This window comes from Oncorhynchus kisutch, unplaced genomic scaffold, assembly GCF_002021735.2.
Source record: "Oncorhynchus kisutch isolate 150728-3 unplaced genomic scaffold, Okis_V2 Okis05a-Okis16b_hom, whole genome shotgun sequence".
Classification (NCBI taxonomy): Eukaryota; Metazoa; Chordata; class Actinopteri; order Salmoniformes; family Salmonidae; genus Oncorhynchus; species Oncorhynchus kisutch.
In genome coordinates this window covers 2,771,463-2,795,962 of record NW_022261982.1, presented here as the reverse complement: position 1 = coordinate 2,795,962, position 24,500 = coordinate 2,771,463, and the positions used below count along the sequence as shown (strand labels likewise).

The 24,500-nt window shown below is 45.5% G+C and overlaps 1 protein-coding gene across 2 annotated transcripts in view; it reads right to left on the bottom strand.

Annotated features, from left to right (window-relative positions):
• Nucleotides 1-24,500, bottom strand: part of LOC109877231 (semaphorin-5B) — a 104,387-nt gene that overhangs the window by 35,994 nt on the left and 43,893 nt on the right. For both annotated transcript variants that reach the window (XM_031813664.1, XM_031813665.1), the window contains exons 3-11: nt 21,847-21,946; nt 21,574-21,619; nt 15,738-15,800; nt 14,617-14,715; nt 8,118-8,331; nt 7,110-7,395; nt 1,442-1,577; nt 917-1,124; nt 636-843 (exon numbers count right to left, since the gene is read on the bottom strand). In XM_031813664.1, the coding sequence (XP_031669524.1) occupies nt 636-843; nt 917-1,124; nt 1,442-1,577; nt 7,110-7,395; nt 8,118-8,331; nt 14,617-14,715; nt 15,738-15,800; nt 21,574-21,619; nt 21,847-21,946 (1,360 nt within the window). The remainder of the gene's footprint in view (nt 1-635; nt 844-916; nt 1,125-1,441; nt 1,578-7,109; nt 7,396-8,117; nt 8,332-14,616; nt 14,716-15,737; nt 15,801-21,573; nt 21,620-21,846; nt 21,947-24,500) is intronic.

The window sequence follows — 24,500 nt, the reverse complement described above, 5'->3', positions numbered from 1 at the left end:
ATACTGTACAGTAAGGTGTGATATCATTATAGTGATAACACCACCATTCTTCATACTGTACAGTAAGGTGTGATATCATTATAGTCATAACACCACCATTCTTCATACTGTACAGTAAGGTGTGATATCATTATAGTGATAACACCACCATTCTTCATACTGTACAGTAAGGTGTGATATCATTATAGTTATAACACCACCATTCTTCATACTGTACAGTAAGGTGTGATATCATTGGGTGTCTGAGGTTCTATGGAAGCTACGGAGGGCTGTGGGGTGGAGGAGACCTCATATATCAGTAGTCATAACAGTAATAATGTCACCATTCCTGCACGTGACTACTTCCTGTCTGGATCAGTCAGACCCTGCTAGGCTGGAGGACAGAACATTTGGCTTCTTTCCAATTAACTGTCACTAAGATGATTAGCTTCAGGTAGAATACTGATACAATATTATTGTTATCTTCTGGACTTTGCCCTCACCAGTAGATACATCCACTTTCCAGAACAAGAAGTGTACAGGAAGTAGTTTATAAACTAAGACACTTCGTAAACATTGCAAAGGCAGGTTTGATTGAACTGCAGCCGTATAAGTGGTGGGGTATTGAAGAGGGTTTGTGGGAGTGGTCTTCTTACCGTTCAGTTTTGGAGCTGGAGCATCTTTCCAGTGGGATCTTCAGCACCCTGTCGCTAAGCCCCACAAACAACGACCTATCGCTGTGGAGGATTTGAAGGCTCTTGATTGGCTCGCTTTCGCCCTCGGGGAGGAGCCTCATCTCTTCCAGGTAACACCCCCGCATGCTCTTATTGGTCGTGGAGAGGGCCTTCAGGATGGTGCCGTATTCTTATTGGACAAACAGACAAAATGAGACATCTAGCTTCCGTTTCCCTCCCTCCCTCCCTTCCTGTTCACTCACCAGTGCCGATGTACATGACGTGGTAGAGGGTGTCTCGGCCCTGCACGATGTCCACCACCAGCTTGGAGAAGCGGATGTTGTCCTGGTACAGGAGGGGGTCGGTGGAGACGGGCTGCACCACGTCAGACATGAGGAAGAGACGCTGGGCGTCCTGCAGGCTGCGCTCCGTCTGGTTCTCCCCTGGACCTCGCTCCTCCAGGGTATCACACTGAGGGGGCAGACAGGGGGAAGGACAACTTTTTGATTTGCTTTTTCCCAAATGTTTTTCCTAAATTATACTAATTTATTTTGCAATAAACCAGAGTTCACAAGGTGGAGCCTAGGAGCTTGATGAAAGGCTCATTTGAGTCATTGACCAGTGGAATCAGGTGTGATGAAAGGCTCATTTGAGTCATCGACTAGTGGAATTAGGTGTGCTTGTTCAGACATACGTGAAACATCTTGGTCCCTGAGTAGAGGGCTGGGAAACAGTGAAAGAAGGAATCTAGTAGAAGACCAGACAGTAGACTTTGCATCGTTCCCTACCTGGAAGTTGGGGATGGGGTTGGGGGTGGAGAGCCAGCTTGTACGAGGGTTCTCCTGGTAACGGAACGGTCCGTTGAAAGCCTGGGTGATGGCGCTGAGGTTGAAAGCACACACAGCCGACGCAGAGATGCTGTTCCTGTTCGGAAGAGAGGGACATAAAGACGTCAGGAAACCGTGACTCACGAGGCCATGGCAGTGAACCAATCGATACGGTTTTTAACGGTGAGCGAGCGTTGTGCCCTTTCCTTTTCACTGAGGATCAAATGTGTTGGTTGCACCTCGACTCGCATTGGTTGAGCGCCGGCCACTTTTTGTTCAATCCAATCCATCAAATGTATCTATAAAGCCCTTTGTACAGACATCAGCAGGACGAATACAGCAGCCTATTTGATACAGGAAACCACTGTTCATAAAGAACTGAATGGATGCGTAAGACCTACTTATGTTCTTAGTTCAAAAGAGAGCTTAATGACGTCTACAGTATACAGAGACATTTATCTATCAATTATAATAGTTATCATCACTATGAATATAAGGTACAATATGGCACATAATTGGATAATGACAGGATAATGACAGGATAATGACATGATAATGATGTTTGATGATCTCCCAGTGCTGGCACAGACTTGTCTTTCTTTCCTATAGACCTGTGCTCCCATCTCATCTTAAACAATCCTTACAGTCATTCAAACCTCTCAGCTGCAACACAGACAAAGGTATTCACTGGTAAAAGGAGGGAAAGGGTAAGTAGAAAAGGACTACGAAAAGGATCTGCAACCGAAACACAAGGCAAAACTCATAGTAATAGAATCTACAGAACATTCAAGTCAATGATGTCATAATGGGTGGACTGGCAGCCACTGCGAGTTCACCGGTGTAACAGTCAAATTGCCAGGGTCAAAGGTTCCAAACCCTTTCTATAGATTCTATTTATATGGTAAAACCCTCTGAATCGGAGAAGATCCAGGACACACCACGTCTTCATCACTAAGGTCTTTCAGAGTGGTTCCTGTTATCTCTGGAGGATACCTGAGATCACTATCGTTTCAATGCCGTGCAGCCTGTCTTTTGTCTGTGCGACTGGGATAAGATGTCTTTCTCAATACCTCAGAGTTTACAAGCCTTTTAGCTCTGCCCTGGGTGAGTCCAAAATGGACCTCAGACAGAAGAGTGCTTGTGCCAGTAATATGGGCCCAAATTGATGCTACCGCTCTCTCTCAATAGGACCATTAGTACAGGTATGAAAGGAACCACTGGGGTACTGTACTGTATCTGACTGTACTGTAGCTGACTGTACCGTATCTGACTGTACTGTAGCTGACTGTACTGTATCTGACTGTACTGTATCTGACTGTACTGTAGCTGACTGTGCCGTATCTGACTGTACTGTAGCTGACTGTACTGTATCTGACTGTACTGTAGCTGACTGTACTGTATCTGACTGTACTGTATCTGACTGTACTGTATCTGACTGTACTGTAGCAGACAGTCCTGTATCAGACTGTACTGTATCTGACTGTATCTGACTGTACTGTAGCAGACAGTCCTGTAACAGACTGTACTGTATCTGACTGTACTGTAGCTGACTGTACTGTAGCAGGCTGTACTGTAGCTGACTGTACCGTATCTGACTGTACTGTAGCTGACTGTACTGTAGCTGACTGTACTGTATCAGACTGTACTGTATCAGACTGTACTGTATCTGACTGTATTGTAGCTGACTGTACTGCATCAGACTGTACTGTATCTGACTGTACTGTAGCTGACTGTACTGCATCAGACTGTACTGTAGCTGACTGTACTGTAGCTGACTGTACTGTGGCTGGCTGTAGCTGACTGTACTATAGCTGGCTGTAGCTGACTGTACTGTATCTGACTGTACTATAGCTGGCTATAGCTGACTGTACTGTAGCTGACTGTACTGTATCTGACTGTACTGTATCTGACTGTACTCTATCTGACTGTACTGTAGCAGACAGTCCTGTATCAGACTGTACTGTATCTGACTGTATCTGACTGTACTGTAGCAGACAGTCCTGTAACAGACTGTACTGTATCTGACTGTACTGTAGCTGACTGTACTGTAGCAGGCTGTACTGTAGCTGACTGTACCGTATCTGACTGTACTGTAGCTGACTGTACTGTATCTGACTGTACTGTAGCTGACTGTACTGTAGCTGACTGTACTGTATCAGACTGTACTGTATCAGACTGTACTGTATCTGACTGTATTGTAGCTGACTGTACTGCATCAGACTGTACTGTATCTGACTGTACTGTAGCTGACTGTACTGCATCAGACTGTACTGTATCTGACTGTACTGTATCTGACTGTACTGTAGCTGACTGTACTGTATCAGACTGTACTGTAGCTGACTGTACTGTAGCTGACTGTACTGTGGCTGGCTGTAGCTGACTGTACTATAGCTGGCTGTAGCTGACTGTACTGTATCTGACTGTACTATAGCTGGCTATAGCTGACTGTACTGTAGCTGACTGTACTGTAGCTGGCTGTAGCTGACTGTACTGTATCAGACAGTCCTGTATCAGACTGTACCGTAGCTGACTGTACTGTATCAGACTGTACTGTAGCTGACTGTACTGTAGCTGGCTGTAGCTGACTGTACTGTGGCTGACTGTACTGCAGTGTGTAGGTTTACATCATGTTAATAACAGGGTCTAGGAGGAGAGGTAGATGGGTTTAGAAGCCTACCACACTAATATAGTGTGTTATAACTACTGGTACTGAGTCTATTAGAGAGGGGTTCTGAACAGACCAATGAGAAGGAACATGGGACTATAGGCTGGCAGAGAGGGGATTCTGGGTGTTGGTTCTGAACAGACCAATGATAAGGCACAAGGCACTGGCAGGGAGGAGATTCTGGACTAGATATGATGCTTTGGGCTATGCACAGAGTAGGACCGTCAGAGAGAGAGAGAGAGAGAGAGAGACAGACTTATGTGCTCACTGCCCACAAAATGAGGTGGAAACTGAGCTGCACTTCCTAACCTCCTGCCCAATGTATGACCATATTAGAGAGACATATTTCCCTCAGATTACACAGATCCACAAAGAATTCGAAAACAAATCCAATTTTGAAAAACTCCCATATCTACTGGGTGAAATTCCACAGTGTGCCATCACAGCAGCAAGATTTGTGACCTGTTGCCACGAGAAAAGGGCAACCAGTGAAGAACAAACACCATTGTAAATACAACCCATATTTATGCTTATTTATTTTATCTTGTGTCCTTTAGCCATTTGTACATTGTTAGAACACTGTATATATATATAATATGACATTTGTAATGTCTTTACTGTTTTGAAACTTCTGTATGTGTAATGTTTACTGTTAATTTTTGTTGTTTTTCACTTTATATATTCACTTTGTATGTTGTCTACCTCACTTGCTTTGGCAATGTTAACCCATGTTTCCCATGCCAATAAAGCCCTTGAATTGAATTGAATTGAATTGAATTGGAGAGAGAGAGAGAGAGAGAGAGAGAGAGAGAGAGAGAGAGAGAGAGAGAGATAGACAGAGAGAGAGAGATAGAGACAGAGAGAGAGAGAGAGAGAGATAGAGATAGACACAGAGAGAGAGAGAGAGAGAGAGAGAGAGAGATAGACACAGAGAGAGAGAGAGATAGACACAGAGAGAGAGAGAGAGAGAGAGAGAGAGAGAGAGAGAGACAGAGAGAGAGAGAGAGAGAGAGAGAGAGAGAGAGAGAGAGAGAGAGAGAGAGAGAGAGAGAGAGAGAGAGAGAGAGAGAGACTCAGTGAGCATAGCCTTGCTATTGAGAAAGGCCGCCGTAGGCAGACATGGCTCTCAAGAGAAGACAGGCTATGTGCTCACTGCCCACAAAATGAGGTGGAAACTGAGCTGCACTTCCTAACCTCCTGCCCAATGTATGACCATATTAGAGAGACATATTTCCCTCAGATTACACAGATCCACAAAGAATTCGAAAACAAATCCAATTTTGAAAAACTCCCATATCTACTGGGTGAAATTCCACAGTGTGCCATCACAGCAGCAAGATTTGTGACCTGTTGCCACGAGAAAAGGGCAACCAGTGAAGAACAAACACCATTGTAAATACAACCCATATTTATGCTTATTTATTTTATCTTGTGTCCTTTAGCCATTTGTACATTGTTAGAACACTGTATATATATATAATATGACATTTGTAATGTCTTTACTGTTTTGAAACTTCTGTATGTGTAATGTTTACTGTTCATTTTTGTTGTTTTTCACTTTATATATTCACTTTATATATTATCTACCTCACTTGCTTTGGCAATGTTAACACATGTTTCCCATGCCAATAAAGCCCTTGAATTGAATTGAATTGACAGACAGACAGACAGACAGACAGACAGACAGACAGACAGACAGACAGACAGACAGACAGACAGACAGACAGCAACCCAAAACCTGACAGGGTTAACTAACACAAATGGTTCTCCGCAATCGATTTCCACAAGCCTTTGAGTTTGAAAACTATTTAAGTGTTTCACACAGAAATGTTCTTAAGTGGTTATCCTCCAACACCATTCTTCTTCCTTGCGGACTAAAGCGTCTCTCCCAGACAAGGTTCTGCTCTGTCGCTAAGCCAAGGGCACCAACACAGACAGAGACGGGAGAAGAAAAGACTGGAGAAGTGATTTTCACTTCCGTCCTCTCAGCATTTGTCCAAACAGCTTAAAATGTGTAAAATGCTTCTTAGCATCTGTAAAACCTTCAGCCTCAACAGGATGCTGTTAGCGCAATGTGTAAATAAATTGACTAAAACAAAGTAGGACTGGATAGATGGAGAATAAAGGTGTGTGTAAGTGAGCTTGTGCGTCTGTTGTGTGTGTGTGTGTGTGTGTGTGTGGCTACTAAATTATGCTCATTCACTCATTGGGGCTGTTTTAAAGGTCCTCCTTGTTCTTTTGCAGATGTGTGTCTATGTGTGTGTGTGTGTGTGTGTGCGTGGCTTTACTATCCTTGTGGGGACCAGAAGTTCTGCAGATGTGTGTGTGTGTGTGTGTGTGTGTGCGCCTGCATCTATACATGTATATATATACAGTACCAGTCAGTAGTTGGGACACACCTACTCATTCCAGGGTGTTTTTTTTATTTTTTTATTTTACCTTTATTTAACTAGGCAAGTCAGTTAAGAACAAATTCTTATTTTCAATGACGGCCTAGGAACAGTGGGTTAACTGCCTGTTCAAGGGCAGAACGACAGATTTTGTACCTTGTCAGCTCGGGGATTTGAACTTGCAACCTTTCGGTTACTAGTCCAATGCTCTAACCACTAGGCTACACTGCCGCCCCTACCGTATTTGTACTATTGTATACATTGTAGAATAATAGTGGAGACATCAACACTATGAAATAACACATATGGAATCATGTAGTAACCAAAAAAGTGTTAAACAAATATTTTCTATTTGAGATTCTTCAAAGTAGCCTTGATGACAGCTTTGCAATGTAGAAAATAGTCCAAATAATGATAAACCCTTGAATGAGTAGGTGTCCAAACTACTGACTGGTTCTGTACATGTAAAAGTGCCTGTGTGTGTATGACTGACAATGTGTGTGTTCATTTTATGTGTGTGTGTGTGTATGTGCGTCTGTGTGTAGGTGTGTGTGTGTGCGCGTGTGTCACTCACACGTTGGTGGTGAAGATGCCGTAGATGAGGTCCTGTTCGGGCAGATAGAAGGTGCTCTGTAGCTCGTTATAGTAGAAGGGGATCTCTCCTGACCGCGAACAGTTCAACCGCGCCTTCATGAACGTAGTCCAAGTGTCCTCCAATAGGAAGCGACCGCCCACGTCGTTCTTACAGACCCGGGCGACTCGGGAGAACACGGTGCGACCGCAGTCGTGTTCGACTGCATTCTCTCTCAGGAAGAAATAGGTGAAGAGACCCACCTCGTAGACTGAGATAAAGTGAGGGTCTGGAGGAGAGAGGGAAGGAGGGAGGGGAGGAGGGGAAGAAGAAGAAGGGAGAAGGGGAGGGTGAGAGGGAGGGGAGAAGACAGGAATAGAGAAAGAGAGGGAGGGAAGGTGTAAGTTAGGCATGAGATATGGTATTTCAGCTCCAAACGGCTGATGCAGCAGCAGGAATGTGAGCAGTGATGTTCTTGGCATGGAATCAGTAGTTTTCTCTTCCTTACACTTTCCTATTACCATTAGGACTCATCCTCTAGGATTCCTTTCCCGTTACAACATAAGGAGTGCCTCTAGCCAGTTACAGTTGGCTGTTCAGTAATGTATTGGCATTGACATAGAATTGCTAGAATGCAAATACCCCATCAAGTCATGTTCCCTGATGGGTGGACCGGCAGCCATATTGAATGTACCCATAACCAGGAAGCAAAGCAGGAAGTACAGTCATGATCCAATTGTAATTCTATTCCCACACTATTAGACAAAATAGTTCCAAAAGAGTTATTCGGCTGTCCCTATAGGATAACCCTTTTTGGTTCTAGGTAGAACCCTTCTGGGTTTTACCTAGAGCCCAAAAGGGTTCTACCTGGAACCAGAAAAGGTTCTACCTGGAACCATAAGGGTTCTACCTAGAGCCCAAAAGGGTTCTACCTGGAACTGAAAAGGTTCTACCTGGAACCAAAAGGGTTCTCTTTTTTTCAAAGAGTGTATGGTACACAAGAGTGTTTACCGTTGAGCCATTTGGAGTTGTACTGGGCTGTTCGCAGCGGCGGCATGTTACCAAGGCTACGGTAGATGACGGGGTCACGACCCGAGAAGTCGATGACAGTGGCGGCGTAGAGTTCGCCCTTCTCTGTTACCATGGCAGTGGAGTTGTGACGCGGGTCGTAGGGGCATCTCGCCACCCCGTTCACCGTGTCCATCACCCGACTGATGTTTCCTATCTGGAAGAGGATGGAAGAAGGGTGAGGATAGAGGGTGTTTAGATAGAGGTATTTCCAGATGTCCATACTAGGATCCTAAACAGCAGGAACAGGCCACTCCATTCAGCTAAGGGATGATTTTTGTCGGAGCGGATGTCAGGGGCCCGGAACATAATTATTATCATTTTTACACTGTAAATAGACCACAACTAAGCCGAAAAATATCTTGTATTTGAAAATAACAATCCCTTCATACATTGATTACATTGAGACACAATCATGTCTCCTCTTTTACTCGTGGGAATACTGGAGAACAGATTTCTTCCGGTTTTTCCGCAGACACCTGCTATATAGTATGCATGGCCAAAACATTACTTCATTCTATACTGAACAAAAATAGAAACGCAACATGGAAAGTGTTGGTCCCATGTTTCATCTGCTGAAATAAAAGATCCCAGAAATGTTCTATACGCACAAAAAGCTTATCTCTCAAATTTTGGCCACAAATTTGTTTATATCCCTGTTAGTGCATCTTATGTGGGGGACAATAAAAGGCCACCCTAAAATGTACAGTTTTGTTACACAAAACAATGCCACAGATGTCTCAAGTTTTGAGGGGGGGTGCAATTGGCATGCTGACTGCAGGAATGTCCACCAGAGCTGTTGCCAGAGAAGTGAATGTTCATTTCTCTACCACAAGCACACTCCAACGTCGTTTGGCAGCAGGTCCAACTGACCTTACAACCGCGAACCACGCCAGCCCTCATCCGGCTTCTTCACCTGCGGGATCGTCTGAGACCAGCCACCCGGACAGCGGATGACACTGTGGGTTTGCACAACCAAATAATTTCTGCACAAACTGCCAGAAACCGTCTCAGGTCTCAGGGAAGCTGATCTGTGTTCTTGTCGTCTTGACCTGACTGCAGTTCGGCGTCGTAACAGACTTCAGTGGGTAAAGGCTCACCTAGGAAGGCCACTGAATCCCGGATTCTACTGTACCAGCAGATGTCAGAAAGCGTGTCGTGGCGTAGTGTGGGTCAGTGGTTTGCTGTTCAACATTGTGAACAGAGTGCTCCATCCTGTCACTACTCTCTCATCTCCCTCTCCTGTCACTCCTCTCTCATCTCCCTCTCCTGTTAATCCTCTCTCATCTCCCTCTCCAGTTACTCCTCTCTCATCTTCCTCTCCCTCTCCTGTCACTCCTCTCTCATCTCCCTCTCCAGTTACTCCTCTCTCATCTTCCTCTCCCTCTCCTGTCACTCCTCTCTCATCTCCCTCTCCCTCTCCTGACACTCCTCTCTCATCTCCCTCTCCTGTTAATCCTCTCTCATCTCCCTCTCCAGTTACTCCTCTCTCATCTTCCTCTCCCTCTCCTGTTACTCCTCTCCCATCTCCCTCTCCTGTTACTCCTCTCTCATCTCCCTCTCCTGTTACTCCTCTCTCATCTTCCTCTCCCTCTCCTGTTACTCCTCTCTCATCTCCCTCTCCTGTTACTCCTCTCTCATCTCGCTCTCCTGTTACTCCTCTCTCATCTCCCTCTCCAGTTACTCCTCTCATCTCCCTCTCCAGTTACTCCTCTCTCATCTCCCTCTCCTGTCACTCCTATCCCATCTCCCTCTCCTGTTACTCCTCTCTCATCTTCCTCTCCCTCTCCTGTTACTCCTCTCTCATCTCCCTCTCCAGTTACTCCTCTCTCATCTTCCTCTCCCTCTCCTGTTACTCCTCTCTCATCTCCCTCTCCTGTTACTCCTCTCTCATCTCCCTCTCCTATAACTCATCTCTCATCTCCCTCTCCTGTTACTCCTCTCTCATCTCCCTCTCCTGTTACTCCTCTCTCATCTCCATCTCCTGTTACTCCTCTCTCTCATCCCCCCCTCTCCTGTTACTCCTCTCTCATCTCCCTCTCCTGTTACTCCTCTCTCATCTCCCTCTCCTGTTACTCCTCTCTCTCATCCCCCCCTCTCCTGTTACTCCTCTCTCATCTCCATCTCCTGTGTTACTCCTCTCTCATCTCCCTCTCCTGTTACTCCTCTCTCTCATCCCCCCCTCTCCTGTTACTCCTCTCTCATCTCCCTCTCCTGTGTTACTCCTCTCTCATCTCCCTCTCCTGTTACTCCTCTCTCATCCCCCCCTCTCCTGTTACTGCTCTCTCATCTCCCTCTCCTGTTACTCCTCTCTCATCCCCCCCTCTCCTGTTACTCCTCTCTCTCATCCCCCCTCTCCTGTTACTCCTCTCTCTCATCCCCCCCTCTCCTGTTACTCCTCTCTCATCTCCCTCTCCTGTTACTGCTCTCTCATCTCCCTCTCCTGTTACTCCTCTCTCATCTCCCTCTCCTGTTACTCCTCTCTCTCATCCCCCCTCTCCTGTTACTGCTCTCTCATCTCCCTCTCCTGTTACTCCTCTCTCATCTCCCTCTCCTGTTACTCCTCTCTCATCTTCCTCTCCCTCTCCTGTTACTCCTCTCTCATCTTCCTCTCCCTCTCCTGTTACTCCTCTCTCATCTCCCTCTCCTGTTACTCCTCTCTCATCTCACTCTCCTGTTACTCCTCTCATCTCCCTCTCCTGTTACTCCTCTCTCATCTCCCTCTCCTGTTAATCCTCTCTCATCTCCCTCTCCAGTTACTCCTCTCTCATCTTCCTCTCCCTCTCCTGTTACTCCTCTCTCATCTCCCTCTCCTGTTACTCCTCTCTCATCTCCCTCTCCTGTTACTCCTCTCTCATCTCCCTCTCCTGTTAATCCTCTCTCATCTCCCTCTCCAGTTACTCCTCTCTCATCGTCCTCTCCCTCTCCTGTTACTCCTCTCTCATCTCCCTCTCCTGTTACTCCTCTCTCATCTCCCTCTCCTGTTACTCCTCTCTCATCTCCCTCTCCAGTTACTCCTCTCTCATCTCCCTCTCCAGTTACTCCTCTCTCATCTTCCTCTCCCTCTCCTGTTACTCCTCTCTCATCTTCCTCTCCCTCTCCTGTTACTCCTCTCTCATCTCCCTCTCCTGTTACTCCTCTCTCACCTCGCTCTCCTGTTACTCCTCTCTCATCTCCCTCTCCAGTTACTCCTCTCTCATCTCCCTCTCCAGTTACTCCTCTCTTATCTCCCTCTCCTGTCACTCCTATCTCATCTCCCTCTTCTGTTACTCCTCTCTCATCTCCCTCTCCAGTTACTCCTCTCTCATCTTCCTCTCCCTCTCCTGTTACTCCTCTCTCATCTCCCTCTCCTGTTACTCCTCTCTCATCTCCCTCTTCTGTTACTCCTCTCTCATCTCACTCTCCTGTTACTCCTCTGTCATCTCCCTCTCCTGTTACTCCTCTCTCATCTCCCTCTCCTGTTACTCCTCTCTCATCTCCCTCTCATGTGTTACTCCTCTCTCATCTCCCTCTCCTGTTACTCCTCTCTCATCTCCCTCTTCTGTTACTCCTCTCTCATCTCCCTCTCATGTGTTACTCCTCTCTCATCTCCCTCTCCTGTTACTCCTCTCTCATCTCCCTCTCCTGTTACTCCTCTCTCTCATCCCCCTCTCCTGTTACTCCTCTCTCATCTCCCGCTCCTGTTACTCCTCTCTCATCCCCCCTCTCCTGTTACTCCTCTCTCATCTCCCTCTCCTGTTACTCCTCTCTCTCATCCCCCCTCTCCTGTTACTCCTCTCTCATCTCCCTCTCCTGTTACTCCTCTCTCATCTTCCTCTCCCTCTCCTGTTACTCCTCTCTCATCTCCCTCTCCAGTTACTCCTCTCTCATCTTCCTCTCCCTCTCCTGTTACTCCTCTCTCATCTCCCTCTCCTGTTACTCCTCTCTCATCTCCCTCTTCTGTTACTCCTCTCTCATCTCGCTCTCCTGTTTCTCCTCTCTCCCTCTCCTGTTACTCCTCTCTCATCTCCCTCTCCTATAACTCCTCTCTCATCTCCCTCTCCCTCTCCTGTTACTCATCTCTCATCTCCCTCTCCCTCTCCTGTTACTCCTCTCTCATCTTCCTCTCCCTCTCCTGTTACTCCTCTCTCATCTCCCTCTCCTGTTACTCCTCTCTCATCTCCCTCTTCTGTTACTCCTCTCTCATCTCGCTCTCCTGTTTCTCCTCTCTCCCTCTCCTGTTACTCCTCTCTCATCTCCCTCTCCTGTTACTCCTCTCTCATCTCCCTCTCCTGTTACTCCTCTCTCATCTCCCTCTCCTGTTACTCCTCTCTCATCTCCCTCTTCTGTTACTCCTCTCTCATCTCACTTTCCTGTTACTCCTCTCTCATCTCCCTCTCCTGTTACTCCTCTCTCATCTCCCTCTCCTATAACTCATCTCTCATCTCCCTCTCCCTCTCCTGTTACTCCTCTCTCATCCCCCTCTCCTGTTACTCCTCTCTCATCTCCCTCTCCTGTTAATCCTCTCTCATCTCCCTCTCCTGTTACTCCTCTCTCATCTCCCTCTCCTGTTACTCCTCTCTCTCATCCCCCTCTCCTGTTACTCCTCTCTCATCTCCTGCTCCTGTTACTCCTCTCTCATCCCCCCTCTCCTGTTACTCCTCTCTCATCTCCCGCTCCTGTTACTCCTCTCTCATCTCCCTCTCCTGTTACTCCTCTCTCATCTCCCTCTCCTGTTACTCCTCTCTCTCATCCCCCTCTCCTGTTACTCCTCTCTCATCCCCCTCTCCTGTTACTCCTCTCTCATCTCCCTCTCCTGTTACTCCTCTCTCTCATCCCCCCTCTCCTGTTACTCCTCTCTCATCTCCCTCTCCTGTGTTACTCCTCTCTCATCTCCCTCTCCTGTTACTCCTCTCTCATCTCCCTCTCCTGTTACTCCTCTCTCATCTCCCTCTCCTGTTACTCCTCTCTCTCATCCCCCCTCTCCTGTCACTCCTCTCTCATCCCCCTCTCCTGTTACTCCTCTCTCATCTCCCTCTCCAGTTACTCCTCTCTCATCTCCCCCTCTCCTGTTACTCCTCTCTCATCTCCCTCTCCTGTTACTCCTCTCTCATCTCCCTCTCCTGTTACTCCTCTCTCATCTCCCTCTCCTGGTACTCCTCTCTCTCATCCCCCCTCTCCTGTTACTCCTCTCTCTCATCTCCCTCTTCCTCTCCTGTTACTCCTCTCTCTCATCTCCCTCTCCTCTTACTCCTCTCTCTCATCTCCCTCTCCTGTTACTCCTCTCTCATCTCCCTGTCCTGTTACTCCTCTCTCTCATCTCCCTCTCCTGTTACTCCTCTCTCTCATCTCCCTCTCCTGGTACTCCTCTCTCTCATCCCCCCTCTCCTGTTACTCCTCTCTCTCATCTCCCTCTTCCTCTCCTGTTACTCCTCTCTCGCCTCCCTCTTCCTCTCCTGTTACTCCTCTCTCTCATCTCCCTCTCCTGGTACTCCTCTCTCTCATCCCCCATCTCCTGTTATTCCTCTCTCTCATTTCCCTCTCCTGTTACTCCTCTCTCTCTCTCATCTCCCTCTCCCTCTCCTGTTACTCCTCTCTCTCTCATCTCCCTCTCCTGGTACTCCTCTCTCTCATCCCCCATCTCCTGGTACTCCTCTCTCTCATCCCCCGTCTCCTGTTACTCCTCTCTCTCATCTCCCTCTTCCTCTCCTGTTACTCCTCTCTCTCATCTCCCTCTCCCTCTCCTGTTACTCCTCTCTCATCTCCCTCTCCTGTTACTCCTCTCTCTCATCTCCCTCTCCTGTTATTCCTCTCTCTCATCTCCCTCTCCTGGTACTCCTCTCTCTCATCCCCCATCTCCTGTTACTCCTCTCTCTCATCTCCCTCTCCTGTTACTCCTCTCTCTCTCTCATCTCCCTCTCCCTCTCCTGTTACTCCTCTCTCTCATCTCCCTCTCCTGGTACTCCTCTCTCTCATCCCCCATCTCCTGTTACTCCTCTCTCTCATCTCCCTCTTCCTCTCCTGTTACTCCACTCTCTCTCATCTCCCTCTCCCTCTCCTGTTACTCCTCTCTCATCTCCCACTCCTGTTACTCCTCTCTCTCATCTCCCTCTCCTGTTATTCCTCTCTCTCATCTCCCTCTCCTGTTACTCCTCTCTCAACCCCCTCTCCTGTTACTCCTCTCTCATCTCCCTCTCCTGTTACTCCTCTCTCATCTCCCTCTCCTGTTACTCTCTCAGCCCCCTCTCCTGTTACTCCTCTCTCATCTCCCTCTCCTGTTACTCTCTCAGCCCCCTCTCCTGTTACTCCTCTCTCATCTCCCTCTCCTGTTACTCTCTCATCTCCCTCTCCTGTTACTCCTCTCTCATCTCCCTCTCCTGTTACTCTCTCAGGCCCCTTTCCTGTTACTCCTCTCTCATCTCCTTCAACTCTATCTTCATCCTCCTCTCCCTCTCTCTCTCACCTGTCGGGTGGTGCAGACGGGGGTAAAGGCGTTGGTTCCACAGGTAAAGATCCGCCTCCCAGTGATGAGCAGGACCCGGATGTAGTTCTGACATTCATCCTGTGGGGATGGGAACAGGGGAGGTCAAAGATGTCATAACACCACCATACAATAGTCTATTCATTTCTTCCTGTACAAGGTTAGTACAGCTTCTGGTACACTTCATTGAAGCTATCTAAATATCTCTGGTGAGGGCAGCCCCTTTAATGTAGAATTCTACCAGTCGTCTGTCTTTATCTAAATATCTCTGGTGAGGGCAGCCGCTTTAATGTAGAATTCTACCAGTCGTCTGTCTTTATCTAAATATCTCTGGTGAGGGCAGCCGCTTTAATGTAGAATTCTACCAGTCGTCTGTCTTTATCTAAATATCTCTGGTGAGGGCAGCCGCTTTAATGTAGAATTCTACCAGTCGTCTGTCTTTATCTAAATATCTCTGGTGAGGGCAGCCCCTTTAATGTAGAATTCTACCAGTCGTCTGTCTTTATCTAAATATCTCTGGTGAGGGCAGCCCCTTTAATGTAGAATTCTACCAGTCGTCTGTCTTTATCTAAATATCTCTGGTGAGGGCAGCCGCTTTAATGTAGAATTCTACCAGTCGTCTGTCTTTATCTAAATATCTCTGGTGAGGGCAGCCGCTTTAATGTAGAATTCTACCAGTCGTCTGTCTTTATCTAAATATCTCTGGTGAGGGCAGCCCCTTTAATGTAGAATTCTACCAGTCGTCTGTCTTTATCTAAATATCTCTGGTGAGGGCAGCCGCTTTAATGTAGAATTCTACCAGTCGTCTGTCTTTATCTAAATATCTCTGGTGAGGGCAGCCGCTTTAATGTAGAATTCTACCAGTCGTCTGTCTTTATCTAAATATCTCTGGTGAGGGCAGCCGCTTTAATGTAGAATTCTACCAGTCGTCTGTCTTTATCTAAATATCTCTGGTGAGGGCAGCCGCTTTAATGTAGAATTCTACCAGTCGTCTGTCTTTATCTAAATATCTCTGGTGAGGGCAGCCCCTTTAATGTAGAATTCTACCAGTCGTCTGTCTTTATCTATTTAAAGTGTCCAGAACTGCCAGACAGCTATAATACCTCTGTCTTTCCTTTGCTCTGACAGGACCGCTTGGTGTCTTCATCTGGTCCCCATTCTACTGCCTAGAGAAGAAAATTACATTTAAAAAATGACATATAAACGTGTGCACAATAACGTGGACAGAATGTGTAGATTGGATCCTTGCTAACTCAGATTTAGTATGGGATATGTACTGTATATACTACTATACATACACATACACAAAAAGTATGTGGACACCTTTTTTAATCAACACCCGTTGCTGACAGGTGTATAAAATTGAGCGCACAGTCATGCAATCTCCATAGACAAACATTGGCAGTAGAATGACCCATATTGACTTTCAACGTGGCACCATCATAGGATGCCACGTTTCCAACAAGTCAGTTCATCAAATTTCTGCCTTGCTAGAGCTGCCCCGGTGAAATGTAAGTGCTGTTGTTGTGAAGTGGAACGTCTAGGAGCAACAATGGCTCAGCCGTGAAGTGGTAGGCCACACAAGCTTACAGAACGGGACCACCGAGTGCTGAAGCGCGTTGTGCGTAAAAATACTCTGTCCTCGATTGCAGTCAATCACTCCAGTCTAATCACCATGGCTACTCCCCCAACTCAATCACTCAGTCTAATCACCATGGTTACTCCCCCAACTCAATCACTCCAGTCTAATCACCATGGTTACTCCCCCCACTCAATCACTCCAGTCTAATCACCATGGCTACTCCCCCCAACTCAATCACTCAGTCTAATCACCATGGTTACTCCCCCCAACTCAATCACTCCAGTCTAATCACCATGGTTACTCCCCCAACTCAATCACTCCAGTCTAATCACCATGGTTACTCCCCCCACTCAATCACTCCAGTCTAATCACCATGGCTACTCCCCCCAACTCAATCACTCAGTCTAATCACCATGGTTACTCCCCCCAACTCAATCACTCCAGTCTAATCACCATGGTTACTCCCCCAACTCAATCACTCCAGTCTAATCACCATGGTTACTCCCCCAACTCAATCACTCCAGTCTAATCACCATGGCTACTCCCCCCAACTCAATCACTCCAGTCTAATCACCATGGCTACTCCCCCCAACTCAATCACTCCAGTCTAATCACCATGGCTACACCAATTGGATGTTGACCACAGGACAAACAAAAACAAAAACAAGTCATCCAGCTAACACAAAATGTTCTAACAACATTTGCACATGGTTCCCCTATTTTGCATATAACTTTCCAAGGAATAGTTTTTTGGGTTCAGTAAGGAAGCCTAGTGGTTAGAGTGTTGGCCTAGTAACCGAAAGGTTGCAAGATCGAATCCCAGAGAAGACAAGGTAAAAAATCTGCCGTTTTCCCCCTGAACAAGGCAGTTAACCCACTGTTCCTAGGCCGTCATTGTAAATAAGAATTTGTTCTTAAATGACTTGCCTGGTTAAACAAAGGTAAAATAAAGGTAAAATAAAGGTAAATAAATAATCGGGCATAAGAATAGTAGTATAATTCAACTGTATTCTCTGTTCCTACAGTTTCATTGTGGTCCTGAGAGTGAAAAGCAGCACCTCATTTTGGGGGAAATGTTATCATAGTTCTGGGAAACTGTAAATCATGGTTTGTTTCCACCATAAATATCAGTGTAAACAAACGTAGTAAATACAATTGTGTGCACATCTCAAGGCCCAAAATTGCCATCCAAGACTGCAATTTAATTTCACTAAAATAGCTGATAAATAAACTGGTATGTGTCCTACCATTACAATGCTGACTGCTCTAACTATTTACCTGCAAAAACTATTTCCTATTTCCTATTAAACCGATATATCTCTCAGACCCTCAAACTTAAGGGGAGTCCTTACACTGACACACCTTACAGTATACTGTAGCATTTCACTGTGCTTTACTTTGGAGCCTCTGAAACTGGCCTCAGCCTCGTGAACGTTCACTGTGATTTCCTTTGGAGCCACTGAAACTGGCCTCAGCCTCGTGAACGTTCACTGCTAAACTCCCACCAAGTCTTTCCCTCAGTCGCCCCTGACAACAGAGCTCCCAAATCTACTTCTAAAGATCAGGGACAAAGCGTGAATGAATTACCAAACTGAAAACTCTTCCCCGTGTTTGCATAATGCCATTGTGGCCACTGGTGCAGTGGTCGATTAAGGAGTTGGTTCTCAAAGGTGTCATTCATGGTTCGCTTGCTCTGATAGGCCGACCAGGGCCTCCAAAGTCACACATGTCCCTCCCTCCCCCAGCCTGCTCCTTGTCCGTTCATTCAGTATAGTATGGATGAATGACATGAGACTCTTATTGAGACGGTCAGTGGGCTCATTGTTCAAGGACACTCCTTAAGTACCTGGATGTATACTGACTACACTCCTTACGTACCTGGATGTATACTGACTACACTCCTTAAGTACCTGGATGTATACTGACTACACTCCTTACATACCTGGATGTGTATTGACTACACTCCTTAAGTACCTGGATGTATACTGACTACACTCCTTAAGTACCTGGATGTATACTGACTACACTCCTTAAGCACCTGGATGTATACTGACTACACTCCTTAAGCACCTGGATGTATACTGACTACACTCCTTACGTACCTGGATGTATACTGACTACACTCCTTAAGTACCTGGATGTATACTGACTACACTCCTTAAGTACCTGGATGTATACTGACTACACTCCTTAAGTACCTGGATGTATACTGACTAAACTCCTTACGTACCTGGATGTATACTGACTACACTCATTAAGTACCTGGATGTATACTGACTACACTCCTTACGTACCTGGATGTATACTGACTACACTCCTTAAGTACCTGGATGTATACTGACTACACTCCTTAAGTACCTGGATGTATACTGACTACACTCATTAAGTACCTGGATGTATACTGACTAAACTCCTTACGTACCTGGATGTATACTGACTACACTCATTAAGTACCTGGATGTATACTGACTACACTCCTTACGTACCTGGATGTGTACTGACTACACTCCTTAAGTACCTAGATGTGTACTGACTACACTCCTTAAGTACCTGGATGTATACTGACTACACTCCTTACGTACCTGGATGTGTACTGACTACACTCCTTAAGTACCTAGATGTATACTGACTACACTCCTTACGTACCTGGATGTGTACTGACTACACTCCTTAAGTACCTAGATGTGTACTGACTACACTCCTTAAGTACCTGGATGTATACTGACTACACTCCTTAAGTACCTGGATGTGTACTGACTACACTCCTTAAGTACCTAGATGTGTACTGACTACACTCCTTAAGTACCTGGATGTATACTGACTACACTCCTTAAGTACCTAGATGTGTACTGACTACACTCCTTAAGTACCTGGATGTATACTGACTACACTCCTTACGTACCTGGATGTGTACTGACTACACTCCTTAAGTACCTAGATGTGTACTGACTACACTCCTTACGTACCTGGATGTGTACTGACTACACTCCTTAAGTACCTGGATGTATACTGACTACACTCCTTACGTACCTGGATGTGTACTGACTACACTCCTTACGTACCTGGATGTGTACTGACTACACTCCTTACGTACCTGGATGTGTACTGACTACACTCCTTACGTACCTGGATGTGTACTGACTACACTCCTTAAGTACCTGGATGTATACTGACTACACTCCTTAAGTACCTGGATGTATACTGACTACACTCCTTAAGTACCTGGATGTGTACTGACTACACTCCTTAAGTACCTGGATGTATACTGACTACACTCCTTACGTACCTGGATGTATACTGACTACACTCCTTAAGTACCTGGATGTGTACTGACTACACTCCTTAAGTACCTGGATGTGTACTGACTACACTCCTTAAGTACCTGGATGTATACTGACTACACTCCTTAAGTACCTAGATGTATACTGACTACACTCCTTAAGTACCTGGATGTATACTGACTACACTCCTTAAGTACCTGGATGTATACTGACTACACTCCTTAAGTACCTGGATGTATACTGACTACACTCCTTAAGTACCTAGATGTATACTGACTACACTCCTTAAGTACCTGGATGTATACTGACTACACTCCTTAAGTACCTGGATGTATACTGACTACACTCCTTAAGTACCTGGATGTATACTGACTACACTCCTTAAGTACCTAGATGTATACTGACTACACTCCTTAAGTACCTAGATGTATACTGACACCAAAGTTCAGTACTTTTTTAAGGCATGTTTAACATTTTAATAGTGGTACAGATGTAGGATCTTAATTTGAACCAGAAGGAAGAAAATCCTGCAGCAAGAGGAAATGTTAATTATTATGTGGATTATAATTAATGGTCATCTTTGTAGCATATTAGCGTTTTTCATCATGAATGTTGTTCTGGAGGCAGCGCTGTGGAGTGGTCACTCGCTAGCACAGCCACAAATTCATAAAATCGGATTTTAAACCTAACACTTTCAAAGTGGAAATTACAAACTTCCGAAGACTTTTTAAACCTGAAATATACTACAAGTTCAAATTTCCTGCATAGTAGGAAAGTTCTCCTGAAAAAGGGTGATCAAATTAAGATCCTACATCTGTATATTGAAATTGTAAAACGACCTTGTAAGAAATGATTTAGGTTATATGCAGTCATCCTTGAACTTCCAAATTAAATCATTGTACCTTGTATCCATGGATACAAATGGATCATAATTCGTAGAGAAAAAAACACTACAATCATAACATTAAAGGAGAGAGGTTCTTTGTAATATTCACAGTATGTCCTTTAGTTGTATACTGATGAAACACAATTCATACATACATATCAAGGAGCCATTGTAAGAGATGGAATATATTTATAATATCCCGAAGACAGACAGCCAGACGGCCAGATGGACAGGAAGACATTAGTGCAGCACTGTGACATTTCCAAAACAGCTTATTCAGATTGATTTTAGGGAGATGTTGGATGGGTATTATCCCAAGAAAGCAGTGACGTGGCCCTCAGGACAAATCTGACAGAAAGTTCATGACTGACATCAAATTGATCAGCCGTTTAGCAATGACAGGGTAGGGATCAGGGGAGGGAGAGGGAGAGGAGACAAGGGATAGAGAGAGCGAGACAGAGAGAAAGGGGGCGCGATAGACAGAGAGAGACAGAGAGAGAGACAGAGAGAGCGAGACAGAGAGAAAGGGGGCGCGATAGACAGAGAGAGACAGAGAGAGAGACAGAGAGAGAGAGCAAGACAGAGAGAAAGAGAGCGTGATAGACAGAGAGAGACAGAGAGAGAGAGCAAGACAGAGAGAAAGAGAGTGCGATAGACAGAGACAGAGACAGAGAGATAAACAGCCAGAGAGATTTATGTTTATTTACTTTCCCTTTTGTACTTTAACTATTTGCACATAATCTGAATTTGACATTTCTTTAGTATTTCTGTGAATGTAAAGTAAAGTTTACTGTTAATTTTTTTATTGTTTATTTCACTTTTGCTTATTATCTATTTCACTTGCTTTGTCAATGTAAACATGTGTTTCCATGCCAATAAAGCCCCTTGAATTGAAATTGACAGAGAGCGAGTGGGCAGAGTAAAGGTAGCTGGGTAGATCCCGTTCCTGTGTGATGTAACCCCTGGTAAACCCTCAGTGTGTTGACATTCCTAACCCCCCCCCCTTACCCTTACCCCACTAAGCTAAGGAACGGAGCCTACTGGCCAACAGTTACTCTGATATGTCTGGTCTCTTCTACAATTTCAACAAACTATATAGTTGCCTAGCTACCATTTGGAAGAGTGAAAACACCCCTAAGTAATGTGGTGTGTAATAACAGTGGGAGCATGGAGAGCTGTGAACTGCTTACCTGTAAGAGAGAAGCATTACTGAGACTCAGTCTGAAGAGGTGATTTCTGAAGATAGAGGAGAGAGAGTTCTAACCAACATGATGGCATATTCTACATCAGTAAAGAAACAAGCAAAAGTCTGTTGTGTTGGATGTGTGTGTACATGTAAAATAGGGGGTCTGTGTGTGTGTGTGTGTGTGTGTGTGTGTGTGTGTGTGTGTGTGTGTGTGTGTGTGTGTGTGTGTGTGTGTGTGTGTGTGTGTGTGTGTGTGTGTGTGTGTGGTGTATCTCACCTAGCTCCCACAATCAGCTGGTTTCTGGTCAGGTCAAGGGTCAGCTGGGAAAAGTCCTTCACTCCGGGACGAGAGAATCCTGACATCCAGGGACTCAATGCTGAAAGGAGGAAGAGGAGGGAAGGAAGAAGAGAAGGATGAGGAGGTGAAACGAGTGTGAACATCCAGTCAGTTGGGAAGTTGACACTAAACGGTCGCTGGCTCAGGCCCTGCTCTGACTGTGTGAAATGTCTCTCCCCTGACGCTTTACCTGGAACATAAGGATGAGCCTTTCAGCCTGTGTCATCAAATGATTTTTCACGAGATATCAGTTCAAACCAGCTCCTGTAGATCCATTATGACAGTAGCAGGCTAACACAGTAGTTGCATGTTGACACATCTGTATCATATCAAGATCAGTGCAACTGTGAGAGCGGGTGGCTCAAAACCAAAAGCTGCCAAACCAGCAGATAATCTCTCCTTGAGCCCTGTGCTGAAAGGCATGCTGACCCTTACCAGAGGCTGAGCTAACGCTAGCCTGCTTCATTAGATGGAGAATGAGAGACAGAGGGAGAATTAGGGGGAGGGAGAGAGAGAAAGAGAGAGTGAGAGACAGAGAGAGAGAGAAAGAGAGAGAGAGAGTGACAGAGGAAGACAGAGAGAGAGAGACAGAGAGAGAGACAGAGGAAGACAGAGAGAGAGAGGCAGAGAGAGAGACAGAGGAAGACAGAGAGAGAGAGGGTGTTAGAGAGAGAGAAAGAGATGGGGGAGACAAAGAGGTCCTTGGGGGGAGGGAGGGATGTACCCAAAGCAATAAAGGCAGGGTTTGTTTTGGTGTCCTGATGTTAATGTAACTCGACACCCAGTCAAAACAGCCAAGGCTCGGGACTCCAATAGTAAGACTGTTTGATGGGCAAATATAAACAGTTTAGCTTGGATTGGTCCAACTGGGGACTTTAAATTGAGGAGATAGAGACACAACTTCAAAACAAATGGGAAAAGTCAGAGAAGGCGAGCAAAGACGTTCTCATATAGACGTGATATCAGCCTAAACTAGATTCTTGCAACAAAGTTCAGTGTACTGTATCTCAGCAACAGTTTAATATATAGATCATTTCTACAGACGACAGGTGATGTTAAGTGTATTTCAACATCACAATACTGTAATATAAAAAGCCTCAGCCATTGAGATAGTATTGTAACATGTGAAAGTCCACCCCACTCTGCTAACACAGACAGACTGTTAATCAGAACCACTAGTACCCCAAACCTCACACTGTTAAAACAGACCTTTGGTTCTTTGTCCATAAAAGAATCTTAATGCTCCCCCTGGGTAGGAATAATCTCCTTCAAAAATGAGAAATGTTATCCTGCATAAAGGTTAGTCCCTCTGAAACCTTTCAATGACGACGATATTAAAAATGAAAAATGTCACACAACTTCTGACAGCATTCGTATCACACCATAAACATCCCCTTCTGGATAGAGTCGCTACTGTACGCTGCTATGAGCTCTTTACAAGATGTCTAACCTAGTTCTCACTAACACAATGTTGTGTAGTTGTGCCTGTTTCACACCAGGTCAGAACATGTAGTGGCTACAGTTGTGTTCTCTAGTAGATGGATCAATGAATAAATATATTGAATACTGCTTTCATTTCTCATAGGGAAATGTGCAGCAACATACAGGCATGCTTGACACAATGTCACTGGATCTGAACGGCTTCAAATCAAATGTTATTGGTCACATACACATGGTTAGCAGATGTTATTGGTCACTTACACATGGTTAGCAGATGTTATTGGTCCCATACACATGGTTAGCAGATGTTATTGGTCACATGCACATGGTTAGCATATGTTATTGGTCACTTACACATGGTTAGCAGATGTTATTGGTCACATACACATGGTTAGCAGATGTTATTGGTCACATGCACATGGTTAGCAGATGTTATTGGTCACTTACACATGGTTAGCAGATGTTATTGGTCACATACACATGGTTAGCAGATGTTATTGGTCACATAGACATGGTTAGCAGATGTTATTGGTCACATACACATGGTTAGCAGATGTTATTGGTCACATCCACATGGTTAGCAGATGTTATTGGTCACATAGACATGGTTAGCAGATGTTATTGGTCACATACACATGGTTAGCAGATGTTATTGGTCACATACACATATTTAGCAGATGTTATTGGTCACATACACATATTTAGCAGATGTTATTGGTCACATACACATGGTTAGCAGATGTTATTGGTCACATACACATGGTTAGAAGATGTTATTGGGAGTGTAGCTAAAAGCTTGTAAAAGGACTAGAAGCGAGGCAGCCCTCTCTGTCGACGCCATCTTTAAAAGGCTTCAGTCCATAGCCATGTTTGTATACAGCGGGAGATGGGCAACTGCTTCTTTTGTAGGCCTGCGATCAATTCTTATTTACAATGACGGCCTACCCCGGCCAAACCCTCCCCTACCCCGGCCAAACCCGGAGGACGCTGGGCCAATTTTCCACCACCCTATGGGACTCTCAATCACAGCCGGTTGTGATACAGCCTGGAATCAAACCAGGGTGTCTGTAGTGACACCTAAAGCACTGAGATGCAGTGCCTTAGACCGCTGCGCTACTCAGGAACCCTGTGTGGGTACGCAGACCCGCGAGCCA